Source organism: Portunus trituberculatus, chromosome 22, assembly GCF_017591435.1.
Source record: "Portunus trituberculatus isolate SZX2019 chromosome 22, ASM1759143v1, whole genome shotgun sequence".
In the NCBI taxonomy this organism is placed as follows: domain Eukaryota; kingdom Metazoa; phylum Arthropoda; class Malacostraca; order Decapoda; family Portunidae; genus Portunus; species Portunus trituberculatus.
The window spans coordinates 722,806-740,305 of NC_059276.1; the positions used below are offsets into that span (position 1 = coordinate 722,806).

At 49.9% G+C, this 17,500-nt stretch overlaps 2 protein-coding genes across 3 annotated transcripts in view; one reads left to right on the plus strand and one right to left on the minus strand.

Moving 5' to 3' along the window:
- LOC123507353 overlaps positions 1-17,500 on the plus strand; it is a 146,852-nt gene that overhangs the window by 4,752 nt on the left and 124,600 nt on the right. The gene's annotated exons all lie outside the window — the stretch shown is intronic.
- On the minus strand, positions 4,088-6,064 carry LOC123507382. The gene has a single exon (XM_045260191.1). The coding sequence runs from the start codon at positions 6,062-6,064 to the stop codon at positions 4,088-4,090; it is 1,977 nt and encodes a 658-aa protein (XP_045116126.1).

The following is a 17,500-nucleotide window of genomic DNA, read 5'->3' on the forward strand; positions in this document are numbered from 1 at the left end:
TGTATTGTTAACGGTAGAGAAATGACAATGTTCTGTGAAAGTATTGAAAAAAGAATTTCAGTAAAGTACTGATATTTTGAATTGTATAATATGTTTCAGTAAAGGGAATTTGTGTAGTTGATATGTGGTCTTGTTACTTGACATTATTTTTATGCATGGTAGTTGGTCTTTTATGTTTTATTTGGTATGTAATAAATATAAGTTAAATGGAGTTGCGTTTTGTGAGTACCCCACAGGACGACCCACAGTCTTGCCACTTGGTTAATCTGAATTAAAAGAGTTTACAAAAGTTTATACAAGGTAAGCAGCTCAATGTGGTAACTCGCAGAAGCGGTTGCGATACAAGGTAAGGTAAGGTAAGGGTGGGATAGACAGTGGTGGGGGGGGAAATAAGAGATGAGTGGAAGAAATAGTGGGGGTGAAAAGAAAAGAAATATAGTGGTAGAGAGTCAAGTTGGCGGGCGTGTGTGTGTGTGGTCTATCACGCTTTCTAGAGCCCGTCAGAGAGAGAAAAAAAAAAAAAAAAAAAAAAAAAAGCTTTAGGATTACTGTGGTGGGGTGTAGGCAGAGCAAACTGCCAGCACAGTAGACAGAGGGGTGGCAGAGAGACAACGAGCTGCTGCCTCATATTCGTCATCCTCAAGACCATGAGGTAACGGAGCGGTTGAAGGCAGAGGTGGCAGGGTAGTTAAGGATAGAGTGAGGGAGGGTAAAAGCCTCCAAAGCAAGACAGTGTGGGCAGGCGGAGGGAATACCCTCAAGAAACTCGGAGCGGCCGAAATAGCCTAATCGGAGCCGGACGACAGCGGCTACAGTACGAGGAGGAATAGAAAGAAGGTGGTAAAGAGAGTTGGTGCCCACCAGTCACAAGTTTATACCAGTTTGCTGAGCGTGAGCATGCTTCGACCCTTGCAGAAAAGAGGTTTTGGGTCTTGGAGAAAGCAGCCCTATTGAGTAGTGCAGAGATGGAAGAGACACTGCGAATGATTGAAAAAGTGACAGCGGGGCCACCGCCGGCCAAGCGTACTGCCGCGTCGGCTCGCTCATTGCCCTGGAGTCCTACATGTCCCGGAACCCAATGTAGGAATGTGTTACAACCATCTCTGTATAGGAGTGCAAGCAGAAAGCGTGTGGCAGAGAGCAGTTGCACGTTGTCAGAAGGAGACGGTTGCCGAATTGCTGTAAGGGCAGTGAGGGAGTCAGTGAAGATATGGAGGGTCCGGGGCAGTCAACGCTGGCATGTTGCAGAGCAAGGAAGATGGCTTCGGCTTGGAAAGCAGTGGTGAAAGAAGGCAGCCGATGAGCGACTGTCACTTCTCTACAAACGAAGGCAGCTCCAGCAGCTCCTTCAGCACTAACGGACCCGTCAGTATAATAGTGTCGAGCACCAGGGGTGGTACAGGAAACCACCAGCTCTATAGCCTCATGACGGAGCTGCAATGGGTGCAATGCCTTAAAACGAGCATGAGGGAAAGTGGTGATGGTGAAAGGAGCGGGACACCACGGTGGATAGGGCATGTAATCACATAGAGGCAAGTCAGGGTCACACTTGACCGTCTCCTCGACGGCAAGGGCCCGGGCAGCATCGGCAGCAGCATGTATCCAGTCCCCATCAGGTATAGCAGAAGCAGGGCGTTGGAAGGCATGGAGGAACTGCGTGCTGAGTTGCAGATTAGGTCAGTGGCGGAGGTAAGATACCATTGCGTGGCAGGTGCGGGCGTACACACGGTGACGGACTATAGGAAGGTGGCATTCCTCGCGCAGTGTCACTAAGGCAGTCCACGGTGGAGCATGCAATATAGCCCTTATTGCATCATTTTGAATGACTTCCAATGATTGAAAGGACATATCAGAGAGACCGGCAAGGCACGGGGCACAATAATCTACGACTGAGCGAACAGCGGCAAGAGGGATGCACCGGTGCCCTTCCTCGACAGAAAGCGGAGCACACGGATGCGGGCTGACAGGCGCTCACGGAGAGAACGGACGTGGGGGCGGAAATTTAGGGAATTGTCAAAGACAACACCCAGGTATGTATGGACGAGAACGTGGTCAAGAGGGGTGGCATCAATGATGAGTGGGTGGTCGAGTGGTGGGAGGCCGAAGGTCATGAACTTTGATTTGGCAGGGTTAATTTTAAGTCCAAGGGACTGACACTGCCGCTGAAGCAACTCTAGGGCATGTCTAGCTCGAGCCGCATGATGGCGACGGGGCACGAAGAGTGCAAGATCGTCAGCGTAGCAGAGGAGCTGCACCCCAGGCCCATAGTTGACGGTGTACTGTTGGCTCATGAGTATGTTAAAAAGAAATGGGCTAAGGCAGCTTCCCTACGGTGTGCCCAGAGAGTGAGGGAGTGCGGCAGAGAGGCAACCCTGAAAACGAACACGGGCAGTCCGCCCATGTAAAAAGCCACGCACCCAATGGAGAAGGCGACCTGCCACACCCTTTGCTCTCAAGACCTCAAGGATAGCAAGGGGCTGCGCTAGCTCAAAGGCTTTCTCCAGGTCAAGGAAGATGACAAGGCCAGAGCGGGACCGGAGCAGGCCAAAAGGGTAATGAGGCAGGTAGTGGTGCTCCTTCTGGATTGGAAGGCGAAGAGATGGGGATGAAATTCACCAACTTGCCATTGTAGTCATGTCGGGATCATACGCTCCATAATCTTCCCTGGACAGCTCAAAAGGGAGATGGGCCTCATAGCATCCGGATCTCTTGGTTTAGGAATGGGAACGATGACTGCTTCCTTCCAAGGGGCCGGGGGAGTGCCTGCCTCGAGAGAGGCGTTGAAGAGAGAGAGAAGAGAATGCCTGCCCACCGGGCCTAGATGTGCCAATATGGAGTAGGAAACGCGGTCGAGGCCCGGCGCTGTCTCCCTTGCCATAGAGAACAGAGCGAAGCTCCTCAAAGGTGAAGGGTGCATCTGTCGGTGACTCCAAGCGGCCTGCAGATGCTTGACTGGCAGAGGGAGGTAATCGGGCGAGGATCTGCTGGCGAACATGCGAGCAAGGCGGTCTGCTTCAGCGTTGGGAGAAGGGTTCGTGGGAAGAGGTCGAGATGAATGAGCATACATAGCCTTGACCCTTTTCCACATCGCACCGACAGTAGTCCGTGTCGCTAAAGAGCGACACCAATCGAGCCAAGCCTGTTCCCGCGGAGCGTTCTTGACAGCTCGAGCATGGTGGACGACGCTCTGTAGATACGCTCGAGAAGACGGTGGCGGAGCGCGGCGGTAAGCCTTTTGGGCAGCGTTGACACGTCTATTGAGTTCTTTGACTCGTGGACCGTAAATTCATGCATCCCTGTAGAGGCGGGTGTGAGGTTTGGCGAGAGGGATCGCCTGGCTAGCACCTTCAATGATAGAGTCGGTGAAGAGGGACGCCCTTATAGCGAGTGGCAAGGCATCAGGGGTCTCAGCAAGAAGCGCCTCTGTAATGGCGGTGAAGTGGCCCCAGTCAGCCTGGCGCATGTTGAAACGTAGTGGAAGAGAGGGTGGTGGAGAAATACGAACTGCCATGTCCAGAAACACGCAGTTATGATCACTCAGGAGTGAAGGGTGGAGTGACCACTGAGTGAGAGAGACAAGTTGAGGGGAAAGAAAAGCGAGATCAAGCCAGCCCCCCAGGATGTGTGTGGGGCACTGGACATCGTTGGCGAGGTGGAAGGTCCCATAATCTGAATGACACGTAAAAAGGTGGCGGCCGGCCGCATTAGGTGGTCTAGGGGAGAGAAGCCAGGGGTGATGAGCGTTAAAGTCTCCCACAGCAACCACTGTGTCAGAGGCAGCCAGCTGAAAGAGGTCGTGCATGTCAAGTAATGCTTGGGGAGGCCGGTAGACATGGTAGAGAAGGAGGGTGAGACACGGAAGATGGAGGGAGAGGGCCTGCACCTCGACATCTTCGCCACAGGAGACAGGGTTGGGGATTTCACGGCAGTCTAGCGGGAGGCGAGAGAGGACGAGGAGACCGCCAGCAGCGTCCCGACCCCCGCGGACGGTGGAAAACCCGGTACCCAGGGAAAGAGATGTTGGACTTCTCTGAGAGCCGCGTCTCCTGTAACATGAAAATGTCAACCGTGTCATTCTGAGCCACTTCTAACAAGGAGGACAGCTGCTTGCGGAATCCACGGCAGTTCCAATGACAGATCCGGAGACGGGCAGGGGTTGAGGTGGGTGTGTTCCCTTCGTGGTGTGATGAGCTGAGGCTGAAGCTGGAGGTGCTCTCACTCTGGGAGAGGGAACTGGTTGTACTGATGCCTGGGGAGCTGGAGCTGTAAGTTCCTCTGCCTGCCGTATCATCTTTTCCGCGATTTTGCTCGAAACCACGTCTGTCGCTTTGTTGAAGGCCTGGAGATCGAATGTAGCACCCGCGATCGTGCTGAAAAGATAACCCATTGCGAGGGATACTTCCTTGGCAAAACTGCGGAGAAGGTCCTTGGTGACGGGGATGGAGTCGCGAGGAGGAGCAGGAGGCTTGGTAGGGGCGAGACGGTTTGTACCGTTGGGAGATTGTGGAGGTCGCTGGGAAGACGGAAGCTGTGAGGCAGTCGGCACCAGGGGAGAAAAATCTTGTTGGGTTAGCTGCGGACTGGTGTTGTCGGGGATGGATCGCTGCTGGCCCCACACGAATGTTCCTGGTGGAGCAGGTGTCATAGCGGCACGCTGCTGGTCCTGCACCCATTGTACCTGGCGTACCCGACCCTGCACAACCCTTTGCTGACGTGCCGGGAAGGCTGTATTCCAGGCGTGGTGACCCTGGCCACAATTGGGGCACTTGTGGGTGACCACCTGCTTCACCTTGTATCGTGTCAGGCATTGACGTGTCTCGTGCAGGCCGCTGCAGATGCCGCACACCGAGGGGCGCGAGCAATTCGCCTGGTGATGTCCGAACCGTTGACAACGATAGCACCTGAGGGGTTCCGGTGTGTATGGGCGAAGGTAGAACACGCCCCAGTTCCCGAGGTCGATCTGGGTAGGGAGAGGACCACGCACTGATACCAGAACCTGCCTGGTTTCCTCCCTGTCTCGAGGAGTAACACAACGTGTAGCCTCCTCTACTTGCGGGTGATGGCGGAGGAGGAAAGGAGGCATGCGGAGAGGATACCCCATAACAATGCCCTTCGTGAGCTGGCTGTCTGGTGAGAGCTCCATGATGTCTAAGAATGCCTCTTGGTCGGAGGCAATAGTGTGGAGTGTATTGTAGGTGTCCTCGTCCTGCGGGAGTAGAACCGTGCTCCCGTCCCTCCCGATGATGTTTTGCATATGGAGGTGACTGTACTCCTCCTCCAGAGCTGCTACCGCGTCGTACGAGGTACCGAAGCCCTCCTGGGCTGGAACACGGAAGGCTGGAAAGTTGGCCTGGGACCTCTGGGCACGGGACACTCCCACCGAGGGACGTGCTGCCCTGGGAAGAAGCGAGGAGCGGTTGGCCGAGGGAGGGGCATTTTCCTGCGCTGGAAGTGGGGGGCGACGGCGATCTCTTTTGGTCCGAGTCACTAGGGTGAAGCCATCATTCTGACACTCCTCCGGGGAGGAGGATGGGGAAGGAGCAGTGCAAACAGTGTCAGATAAATCTGTCCGGGCAGGAAAGGGACGATCCGTGGAAGCCAAGGGAGGAGCAGCGGGTGCAACCGAACGCGGAGAAAACGAAGATGCAGGAGCAGACGAAGGAATGGCGGCAGCAGCTGGAAGCACAGCGTGAGAGTGACGAGAGGACCGTGGGGCTGGGACTCGAGAGGCGGAACTAGAGAACCGGGTGTGGCGAAACGTAGAGGCAGGATTTGTCGTGCAGTCCATCTTCACTCCTCTGCTGCAAGACGCACCGGACGCAGCAGGAGCAGAGGAGGAGGCAGCAGTCATGGCAGTCTTGGCAGGAGCAGAAGGTAAGGAGGGAACAGAACCTTCGCTGGAGAAGGATGAATGACGGTGTCGCTTACCCAGGGTGAGAGAATTCCAAGCCTGGAAATGGCTAGAGGGGAGAAGTATCGGGATCCGAGGCGGCTTCCCTGCACGCACGGCAGCGAAAGGTGAACCGGCAGAGCGTGAGGCCGTAGGGTGGCATGAGGAACTCATCCCCCTGACAAGAGAGAAAAAAACAACAACAGAGAAAAAATCCTAAGGCCCTAACAGACTCGACTGTCCGGAGACAGAAACCTACAGCGGTGGGAGGGCTAACCTGGCCGCCTGCTAAGAGGCGTCGCACCAGCCCCACCGCTGCCCCTTACGGGACTTAAGCCTAGCCTATCAGAGTCCTTAGGCCCGTCACACAGAGCGCTTAAGGCGTGGCTCTAAGCCACCCCCTCATGGATGTGCCCTACGAGGCACAACCTTACGGGGTTCACCTTCACGCAAAGTGGAGTCTCTGTGGCAAACTGGCAGTGCAACACACACCAAACCACCACGGATGGGCAGGTTGATGAGGAAACACGAAGCTCCTGAAGTGGCAACGGGAGCAGAAGGAACAGTCTCACACCGGGACACGAAGAAGGCAGAGCAGCTCAAGCAGCGGGCGAACCGGCGTTGGCGGGCAAACCGCCTTGCTGAGCTGCATAGGGGATGATGGAGCGGTTTACGTGTTGGCCTGTCAGCGGCCAGGATTGCTCGGGGGTGTCTGATCCTGAGTAGGGAGCGGATGTGAAGCTTGAGGTTTCTTGTGGTTGGGTTTATGATTTTCTATGGGTGATTTTTTTTTTTTTTTTAATTAAGTGTATATAGGGTCTGGTGGTTCCCTTGTAAAGGTGGATATAGGATTCTTAAACCAGGAGTGATCTTTGTTGTGTTGATGTTCTTCTATAATATTGTTGAATGTGTTGTCTCTGAATATGTGGGTGAGTGTATGTAGTGTTTTGCTGCCTCTATTGAACAGTGTGAGGTTGATGGGTGTTTTGTTGGCAAGTGTGTGTAATTAAGGTGGGTTGCCACACACGCACTTTTTGGGCACGACGTGGCACGAGGTGAGTGCGCGCCACACCGCGAGTAGGAACAGTACGGAAACAGAGACGTCGGGTAGACGTCGGGTACATTGCGCGCAAGGGTGTGGCGATGTGGCACGAGGTGAGCCCGATCTGGGCACGAGGTGTTGCGACACGTGACACGAGGTGAGCACGACGTGGACACGAGGTGTTGCGAGACGTGACACGAGGTGAGCACGACGTGCACACCATGTGTGGCCGAACCCGACGACCCGTTTTGAGGGTCGCACATGAATTATAATAATTACGTACGCGCTTGTTGCCGATGTACTGTCACGTTATGTCACGGGGTGTTGTGAGGATGCGTCCAATATTTGCAGCGCCTCCCAAGGGGTATATAATAGGTTGCGCAATGATGAGCAAGTCACTCAAAGCTAGACTGGCAAGCAGGCAACATGGAAGAAGAAAACTACAGACAAGAGGCACAAGTATTGATGGCAGGAATCCTGATGGTGGCTGCTGCATTGCTGCTGCAAAAAAGAAGAAGACGGCTACAGCAACCTCCCGTGCCACCCCAGCCACCAGCAAGAAGACCCAGAAGAATATGGTGCCGTGAATGGCTTACGAGACGAGCGACGCATGGCGATTATCACCACCTACTGCAGGAGCTCCACCGAGAAGACACCAAGGGCTACAAGAACTTCCTCCGCATCGAACCTGAACTTTTCGGAGAGATGGCGGACCGGCTTACTCCAATCCTCGCCAAAAAACACACCAGAATGAGAGAGCCCCTGTCAGTGGGGTTGAAGTTGGCTGTCACCCTCCGACACCTGGCATCCGGCGATTCATATACGAGTCTGCAATACAGCTTCAGGGTCTCCAAAACCGCCATCTGTAGATTCGTACCTAAAGTCTGCCAGGCCATCATTGACATCTACAAACCTGAGGTGCTCAAGTGCCCAAGAACCCCAGAAGAATGGAATCAAGTTGCCGAAGGATACTCAAAGAGGTGGAACTATCACAAGTGTGGAGGTGCTCTGGATGGCAAGCATGTTCGACTGCAGAAGCCCTCGCATGCAGGATCACTGTTCTTCAATTACAAGAAGTTCCACAGCCTCGTCCTCATGGCCTCGCAGATGCAAGCTACAAGTTTCTGTACGTCGACGTAGGTGCTGAAGGAAGTGCTGGAGATGGAGGAACGTGGTTCAAGTGCACCCTCCACGATGCCATCGCGGAGAAACGAGTAGGATTCCCAGAGGACAGCTTCCTGCCGAATGACGACACGCCAATCCCATTCCACATTGTTGCCGATGATGCCTTCGCCCTCAAGACAGCTCGCGTCCACCTCGCGCTAACTTCGTGCCCACCTCGCACACACCTCGTTCCACCTCGCACCACGCCTCGTGACACCTCGCGCCCTGGTGGCACGAAGTAGCGCCACTGCGCGCCATGCTCGACGTCGTGCACATGGGCGCGCGGTGGCTCGCACAGGGGACGAGGCGTCACGAGGTGATGGCACGAGGTGGGCCCGAAGTCGCCATTGCGTACAACGTCGGGGGAAAATATTAAACTTTTTTAAATTGACGCGCCTTCGTGCGACCCTGCCTCGACTTCTCCGACTTTGTGGCACGCGTTCTGCACGAACTGGCGCGCTCTTGGACACGAGTTGGCTCGCACTGGGTACGCACTCACCTCGTGCCACGTCGTGCCCAAAAAGTGCGTGTGTGGCAACCCACCTTAACTCTTCGGTAGTGTGACTGTATGGATGCCTAATATCGAAAGCGAATCTGAGTGCTATGTTTTGTTTCTTTTGTAATTTGTTTAGTTGGGTTTTAGATAGTGCGTTGAGAGCGTAAGCAGGATATGTTAGAATTGGGAGCACGCACGCTTTTACTAGGTGTAGTTTTATGTTGTTGTTTAATGTTTGAAAACGTCTCATGGTGTTGATGGCTATCTTGGCTTTTCTTGTTAGTTCATGGATGTGTTTCGCGTAACCGCTTCTGCCAAGCGTGAGTCATAGTACTTTTGCCTCTGTGGCGTATGGTATGTTATTTCCATTTATGTTAACTGGTTTTAGTTTTCTTGATGCTATGGGGAGGAGTGTGAATTTCTGCGTGTTTGTTTTAATTTTCCATTTATGTTCAAAGGTGTTGATGTTTTTAATTTATTTTTCTATAGTTTTGGCAAACATGTTCTTGGACTTCCCAGCATATGTGATGATTTGTGTTATGTCGTCTGCGTATATAATGTGTGTGCTGTCTGTGATAGGTGTAGGTGTGTCGTGTGTGTGTACAGTGTGTAAAGAGTAGGCGAGATTGAACTTCCTTGAGGCACCCCGCTGAGTAGTTGGAATGGTGGACCTGTGTAGCTGTGTATAGATATGGCTGCTGTGCGGTTATCAAGAAAGCTACATGGTAGTTTTTTTAAGTAACGATGGCATATCGGTGTTGTTGATTTAATATTTTAGTCCCTTTTCCCATAACTTGTCAAAAGCTTTTGAAACATCACGGAGAGCTATACAACATTACTTTTTGTCTGTTAGTGTTTTGCTAGCACTTCTGCTAAGATAGCGGTAGCTGTGTCCGTGGAGCGGGCGGGGCGGAATCTGTGCTGTGTATTGGGGAGGATGTTATTTGTTTCAAGGTATGTGCGAGTTCTCTTGTTTATGATTTTCTCGTATATTTTTCCTGGGACTTCAAGGAGGGAGATGGGGCGGTAATTGATGGGGTCTGTGGTGTTTTTACCTGGTTTTGGCAATAGTATTAGTTTGGCATGTTTAAAGGGACGGGGGAAGTAACCCATAGAGAGGGAGATATTTAGTAATTTAGTGTAGCATTCAAGAGCTACTTCTGGTAGGTGTTGGAGTATTGTTTTGTTTATTTTTGTTTCGCCTGGGATGTTATTCTTTAATGTTTTGATGGTTTGTTTGATGTCGTGGGTGTGATGTGTTGTGTGTAGTAGTTGTCTGTGTTGAGTCTGTGTGGGTCGCCTTGTTTATATGGATGTATTTGCTCTGTGTGTAGGTTATAATATTCGTCCACCATTGTTTCTGTTGCTTGGTCGTATTGTTGGTTTTCTTGTGTACTTATTCTGAAGACATTCCTCCATATCTCTCTGAAAATAACCTCCTTGTCTTCAGGTTTAAAAATTTTCTGGTTGTTGTTAATTATGTAAGGTGTGGGTGTGGATGGATTGCCTTTTAATATTTTGATGTTGTGCCAGAATTTTTTGGGGCTGGAATGGAGAGTGTTGAGTGATTTTATTTTGTTTTCCCAGTTAACTTTGTTTTGTGTTTTGCATTCCGCAGTTATGTATTGTCTGATCTTTTTGTAGGCTATATATGTTGTGTATGTCCATCCTTGTAATAGGCTGTTGTCGAGTAGTCTTTTTGCCCAGAATTGTAGTTCCTTTATCTTGTTATTGTATATTGGTTTTAAAATGGTCTTTTTGTTGGAGGTGGGGATGGCTTGTGTCATGGAGTATTTTATTGCGTTGATCCACTGTTGTATAGAGGAGTCTAGTGTGTTTTGTGTGATGTCAGGTTGAGTGTTTATGTCTTGTGTTTTTAGAGTGGCTACTTCCTGAAATTTTTCCCAGTCTGCTTTATGTATGTTATATGTAGGAGGTGAGTGTATGTGTATAGGTTGAGAAGTGATGGTGATGATGATGGGGAGGTGATCAGGTGTGGTAGGTCCTTGTTGGGTGTGTATGTTGTGGTATGTGTGTCTGTTGGCGAATATAGTGTCTGGTGTGGTGGCTGCGTTGTGTGAGAGGTAGGTGGGGAAGTTGGGGCCTAGGTGTTGTAGCTGGTTGAGTTGTACCATCATCATGAGTGCTTTCCCTACTGTGTTGCTCGGTCTGTTGTCAAGTGTTGGGTGATGAGCATTCAGGTCGCCGATGATATATGTGGGTTGTGATTGTTTGGCAAGGGTGTGGAAATCTGTGAATGGTAGGTAGGGGCGTCTGGGGGGGAGGTACGTGGTGGCTATATTGACTGGTCCCGTGCTGGTGTCTATTGTAATCTGTAGTATGTCTGTGTCGAAGTTGTCTTTAAGTGTGTGTCTTAAGTTGTTCTTGATGAGTATGACAGATCCACCATGTGGTTCTCCAGATGATTTGATGGTATATGTGTGATATGTGTGTAGTTTTATGTGTTCGTTTTGTGGCAGGCCGTGACTGTTTAGCAGTAGTACATCAGGATTTATTTCCCTGTATAGGTTTGAGAGTGTGTTTTGTTGGATTTCCAGGTGTGTACGTTGTGTTGTAAAATAGTAATTGTGTGTCTGTTATCCATAGTGTCTTGTTTGTATATGTTGGTGTTGATTGTGGTGTGGTTAGTGTGAGTGAGTTTATTTATTTATTTACTTATTATTATTATTATTTTTTTTTTACGGTAAGGCCTATAGCGCATGTAGGCACACTTGAAGAATGTATGGGAAGCGCTGTTCAGCTTCCGCCCATTAGTGGCGCAGGCAATTTTATTTATAATGGTACCCATATTAAGGCCCATATCACCACCCAAGCTCATCTTGAGTGTAACCACCTAGAACCAGGGTATCATGGTGATATGTAGGTAACTTTAAACCACTTGACAAATGACAAAGTTTTTAAAGCTGTACGTGGTGGGAATCGAACCTACGCGTGGACGTCTGCCCGATCCCACGCTCACCACCCTATCCACTATGCCACCGCCTGCGAATTACCTTTTTCTGAGTGATGCTTTCCTGTTCTACACCACAGCGGGTCTTGTCGAAGCTGTCCGTGTCCAAAGTAGTCCACACCCCTGTAAGATTGATTTTGTTGTTAGCAATCAGAGTGAGGATTTCATCGTCAGTGTATGCTGTTGAAGTGTATATAAATTTGTATATTCCTTTTTTGATGCTATTTTTGAGCTTGGTTGGTTTTGGCTCATCTGGGCATCCTGCTGTCCTTTTTGTTATTAGTTTTTGACCAATATTTTTTCTTTGGATTTTTGGTGTGGGTGTAGGTTGTGAAGGTTTAATTTTTTCCCGAGGTAGTGTTGTCGATAGTGAGTCTTCCTTCTCTTCTTCAATTTCTTCTACTTCTAGTTCTTCTTTTGGCTCGCTGGCCACCTGATCCTCATTGGTGTTAGTTTTGCATTTTGCCGTGAGGCCTAGGATGTTTTTTGATGGAGGGTTGGGTGGAAGGTTTATTGATGGTAGATTGTTAGTTTAAAAACTTTGTTTATGTCATCATTGTATGACCCCGGATTGGCCATATTGTGTATGTGAGAGTGTAGGATGCATGTTAGAATCTTTGTGGCTGTGTCTTTTTCTATATTTATGTTGTCTGTGTTTGTGCTGCTGGCATTGGGGGTGTTTTAGGTGGCCTGACTGTAGGTTTTGCCGCTGTTTTTTTATTTGTTTTCCTTTGTCATCTTTTATTTTCTTCCTGAAGGGGCATTTGTTTGCCAGTGTGCAGTGGGGGCCATGGCAGTTGAGACATTTTTTTATGTTCGATGAGCATGTTTTCCAGGTGTGTTGGTCACTGGCGCATTCTGAGCAGACCGTGTGGGTTTCTGGCATGGTGCATTTGTTGGTGGTGTGCTGCTCCATAGCGTAGCATCGCATGCAGGTGGTGATTGGTATGAACTCTTCCACTTTTACGTTATATGGTGGTATGCTCATGTGGAAGGCTAGTAGACCTTTATCCGTGGCCAGTTTAGCAGCATTGGTGCTGTGGAAGCAGATTTTGAACATTTTTGAGAAGGGCATCTTGGAGATGAAGTCGATCCCCTGCTTAATCCAGGTGTTCTCGTGGATTATTTCTTGTTTTATTTCATCCTCGGAGTGAGAGAGGATGTAGTCATCGGTGTTGAAGATGAGAACTGTTCTCTTGGCTCTCATTTCTGAAGGAAGGATGGGTTCGAAGCCTGCCTCTTGCAGTGTCTGGCTACATTCTTTTTCAAAGATGTTGTCTATGTCCTCATCAGATCGGGTGAGAACGATGAAGAAGTCCGGGGTCAGTATGATGCGTGTCGCTTAGATCAGGTGCTCTGAGAGGGCGCGTAGAAGCTGCAGTTTCGACTGGTTGCTGGGGTGAGGGTGTTTCATGCCGACCCTCGCCATGGCTGCATGGATGTCTTAGTGATGCAGGGTGTAGGTGTGTATGTGTGTGTGAAGCCGTGAGCAGATATTGGTAGCGATGCAAGGTGTAGGTGTGTATGTGTGAAGCCGTGAGCAGATACTGGTAGTGATGGGATGGATAGATGGATTTTGTTTAAGGCGCCGCAACGGCTGATGTCATTTGGCGCCGCTTCAATAATTTAAAAAGACAGAGCAGTTAAAAAAAACTATATAAAGGCAGTTAAAAACAGTAGAATATCTAAAAAACTAAAAAGACAATAAAACTAAATAAAATATTAAAATGCATATATTGAAATAAGTATAAAATTCAAAGCTTTGGGAGAAGCCCAGCTTCTCCCAAAAACCTAAAAACGTCATGGCCCTGGGCCAGACACTCTGGTCCAAGGACCTTTGATATATAATAGACACCGTTATCTCTACCGCGACAGCGGTAGAGGTAGCGGTGTTTTAAGTCAGTCAAACTGGGGCACTCCACTAGTAGGTGCCACACCGTAAGCGGCAACCAAGCAGTCAGACCTATACGATGTTGCGCCAATAAAGTCTGTGCACGGCGATCCCAGACATGGGTATAAGTCCACTGAGGGAGTGTGGAAGTAGTAACCTCTCCCATTTTCAAAGTTGCGACCCCCGTTAGCCATCTCCTCTGCCAAAGTGCTGGAATCGCCACACAAATTACATGAAATATTTGGAACCATCAGTAAAAACGGAGATATCATCAGAATGGATAAAAAAGTGTTCTAAAAACCTTGTGTGGGACAGAGCTGGCAAAAAATCCTTCTTGCCATCTATAGCAGGAGGGCATAATGAAACAACCGGAAGCTGCCAATAACCAACTCGTGGGAGCCGGAAAGAATAGACGGGAGTGGGGTCGATCAACAAATCCATCATTAGGTTTGCCACTCGAAGGCCAAAAGGTTTAGGTAGACTCGGTTGATAGTCATACGCCTGCGAACGCGAGTCCCGCAACATTGACATACAAGGGACAGAATCGGGAAGATGGTGGGTGCGAAACCAACACCGGAGCATCGAAGACTGGCGCCGGAGGTCAAGCGGCCAGAAACCAGCATCCACTAGAAGGCTAGGTATTGGAGATATCCGAAATGCACCCGCAGCCAAGCGGACCCCAGCATGGTGTACGGGGTCAAGCGTGCGTAGGCGTGCATCCGTTGCGGATGAATAGATATCACAGCCGTACTCCAGCTTTGGAAGTATAAGTGTACGGTGAAGAAGCAGCAAAGTGTCCCTGTCCGCACCCCAAGAGGTGTGACTTAAAACACGAAGGGATAGTGCCGTCCTGCAAGACGCTTTGAGAGAACGGAAATGTGGAACCCAAGTAAGACGGCTGTCAAACAATAGGCCAAGATATCGTGTGGCTTCCACACACGAGATGCGTCTATTGGCTAAATATAAATCGGGATCTGGATGGACACCACGATTTCGACAAAAATACATAGACACGGTCTTTGAGGTGGAGAATCGAAAACCGTTTATGTTGGCCCAACTGAACACCCGATTTATTGCCAGTTGGAGCTTTCGCTCAATCAGTGACATCCTAGCAACAGCAAAAAGAGATGCACAAGTCGTCCACATATAAAGAGAGCTGTGAACACCATCCGGTAGAGTATCTATAACACCATTTATTGCAACTGCGAATAGCGTAACACTAAGAATACTTCCCTGTGGGACACCGTCATTTAAAGCTGTAGCATCGGAGAGAACACGTAAAAGACGTCTGGATAAAAACTGCTGGATAAAAATAGGAAGGTGGCCACGGAGACCAAAATTAAACAAGGAACGTAAAATCCCATGACACCAAGCTGTGTCGTAGGCCTTCTCCAGGTCAAAAAATACAGTAACCTGGTGGTGGTGATAAGCGAAGGCCTCACAAATAGAAGACTCTAGGGATAAAAGAGCATCCGTAGTAGACCTCATTTTTCGGAAGCCGTACTGTACCGATGACAAGTACTTCCCCCTCTCCAAGTACCACATGAGTCTTACATTTACCATCTTTTCTAACACTTTACAAATACAAGACGTCAAAGATATAGGACGGTAATTCGTAGCCTGAAGATGATCCTTCCTAGGCTTCGGAAATGGGAGAACCACTGCCACAGCCCAAGAAGTAGGAAAGTCACCGATATGCCAAATCATATTATAAAGATTTAATAAAAAGTTAAAAGCACTGTCAGTCATGTGGCGCAAGAAGGCATATGGAATATCATCTAGGCCAGAAGAAGAGTCATGACACTGGGACAAAGCAATCCGCAACTCGGAGGCAGAGAAGGAAGAAAAATTTATGCCGAGAGATTCCATTCTCTGGCGGTGACGTGCGCCTGGAGCTGCAGGATGCCTCTGGGAAACATTGGCAAAGTGTTCCGCGAAGAGGTCGGCGACAGTCCTAGGGTCTGCCACCGTTCGCCCAGCAGACAACAAAACTGGTGGGGGAAGAGCAAAATACTTCCCAGGAATTCGCCGGACTTTGTTAAAGACATCCGTAAGAGGAGTGTGGGCATAAATGGAAAACACATAAGCTTTCCAAGAGGCTCTTTGTGCCTCTTTCAAAATGCGGCGGGCCCAAGCTCGGCAGCGCCGAAAAGCTTCCAGACAATGCGGGTCCCCACGATTTCGCCGTAGACGAGAGAAAGCTGCCCGTTTCTCTTTCACCGCTGCAGTGCATGCTGCGTTCCACCAAGGAACGTTCTAGGGATTGTCTGAAGCGCTACTGAAATAAAAAAAAATCGGTAAAATAATCAACAGCCTCAGCACAAGAAGAAAAGTCAGCCAGCGGACGGATAAAAGAGCTAAGGTCTGTGAATCGACGCCAATCTGCCTTGTCCAAAACCCAGCGTGGGGGCCGGGACTGTGGGTCAGATTTCACAGATTCTAGTAAAATCGGAAAGAGGTCACTACCGTGTAAATCTGGTAGGACCCGCCAATTAAAATCGAGTACAGAATTATATGTACAAATAGAAAGATCGATAGCCAAAAAGTCCCAGTAGGACTATGGAAATGTGTAACATCCCCAGAATTTAAAACCTCCAATCCCTCATCCTCAATAAAAGAACCGATTAACACCCCACGAGGATTACTAGCACCTTCATCCCACAATGGGTGACGGCCGTTAAAATCTCCCAACAAGAGGAATGGCGAAGGTAGCTGACGCACCAGGCCGTCAAGCTCACCCCTGGAGACAGGAAGCCGAGGAGGGAGATATAAACTGCAGATGGTGTACAGTCGTCCCATAAAGACCTTAACAGCAACCACCTGAAGGGAGAGTTAAGTTGTACCGGGATAACAGGTATATCCTGACGGACTAGAATAGCTGTGCCACCGTGGTGACCCTGGTCAGGGAAAGGAGTGTTAAAAAAGGCACGATAGCCAGGAGGACTAGAATAAGTACTATCACCTATCATAGTCTCTTGTAGAGCTACACAGGCTGGAGAGAACTCCGACAGCAAAGCTCGGAGTTCCCCCGCGAAGGCCTCTACAGTTCCACTGTAGAAGCTTGAAGACGACTATTTGGATGCAGTGGACGAGCGAGCCTTTTGAGGCTGCCCGTGACTGACCTGACTAGAAATAATCAAACGACGAGAAGACACCGGGAGTTGAGATGTGCCGGATCGTTGGACCGCAGCCTTTCAGCTTATCGGTGGGTGATGCGAACTATCATCACTTTTACCGGTCCTCGGAGGACGAAGATCAGGCTGAACTGCACTTTCCGATACAGTGGGTCTACGAGGGACGGCTGTGACAATATCATCGGACGTTACCATGCTCAGACCGTCCTCATCACAAGAAGCCCGATCTGAGACGGAGGGCGTCACAGGAGGCTGGACAGAAACTACTGGAGCTACCATTGCAGAACGGTCCTTCAAGGACTCACGATCACGTACACCGGGAGAATTTTTAGACTGTTTAGGCTGAGCTAAATATACCGACTCCGCGGAGCCGCGGTGCCGTTTGGTCAGGCCCTTCAAAGACTTAGGCGATACATGTGGCAAATGGACATCCACTACATGGGTGACTTTGGTCAAGTCCGTATTTGTCTCGTCACTTCTAAGAGTTGACTCAACCGAGTCATCGGACAATGGGCAAACCTATTGGCCAAATGAACAGGACCACCCGCCCCAACAGAGCGAGAGGTAGCAGGAGTTGTCGTCTTCGGACCGGCAGACTCAGCAGAAGAGCGAGCGGCCAATGAAGCATAGGATGTCGCACCAGTACCGTCCTTCTGGCGGTACAGGAGTTCACGGCGGCGCTACCTAGGCTGATGAACTGAGTGTAAGCAAGTTGTAGAATGTCCTGCTCCAGGCGATACCTGGGGCATTGCCTGGAACGTACCTGGTGAGCATCACGGCAATGGAAACAATAAGCTGCACCATTGCAATGCTCCTCTGAATGTGAGTCGAGTGCAGAGCAATTACCACATCGGGAAGCTTCCTTACACGAGCTTTTGCCGTGACCGTACCCATAGCATGAGAAGCACTGAA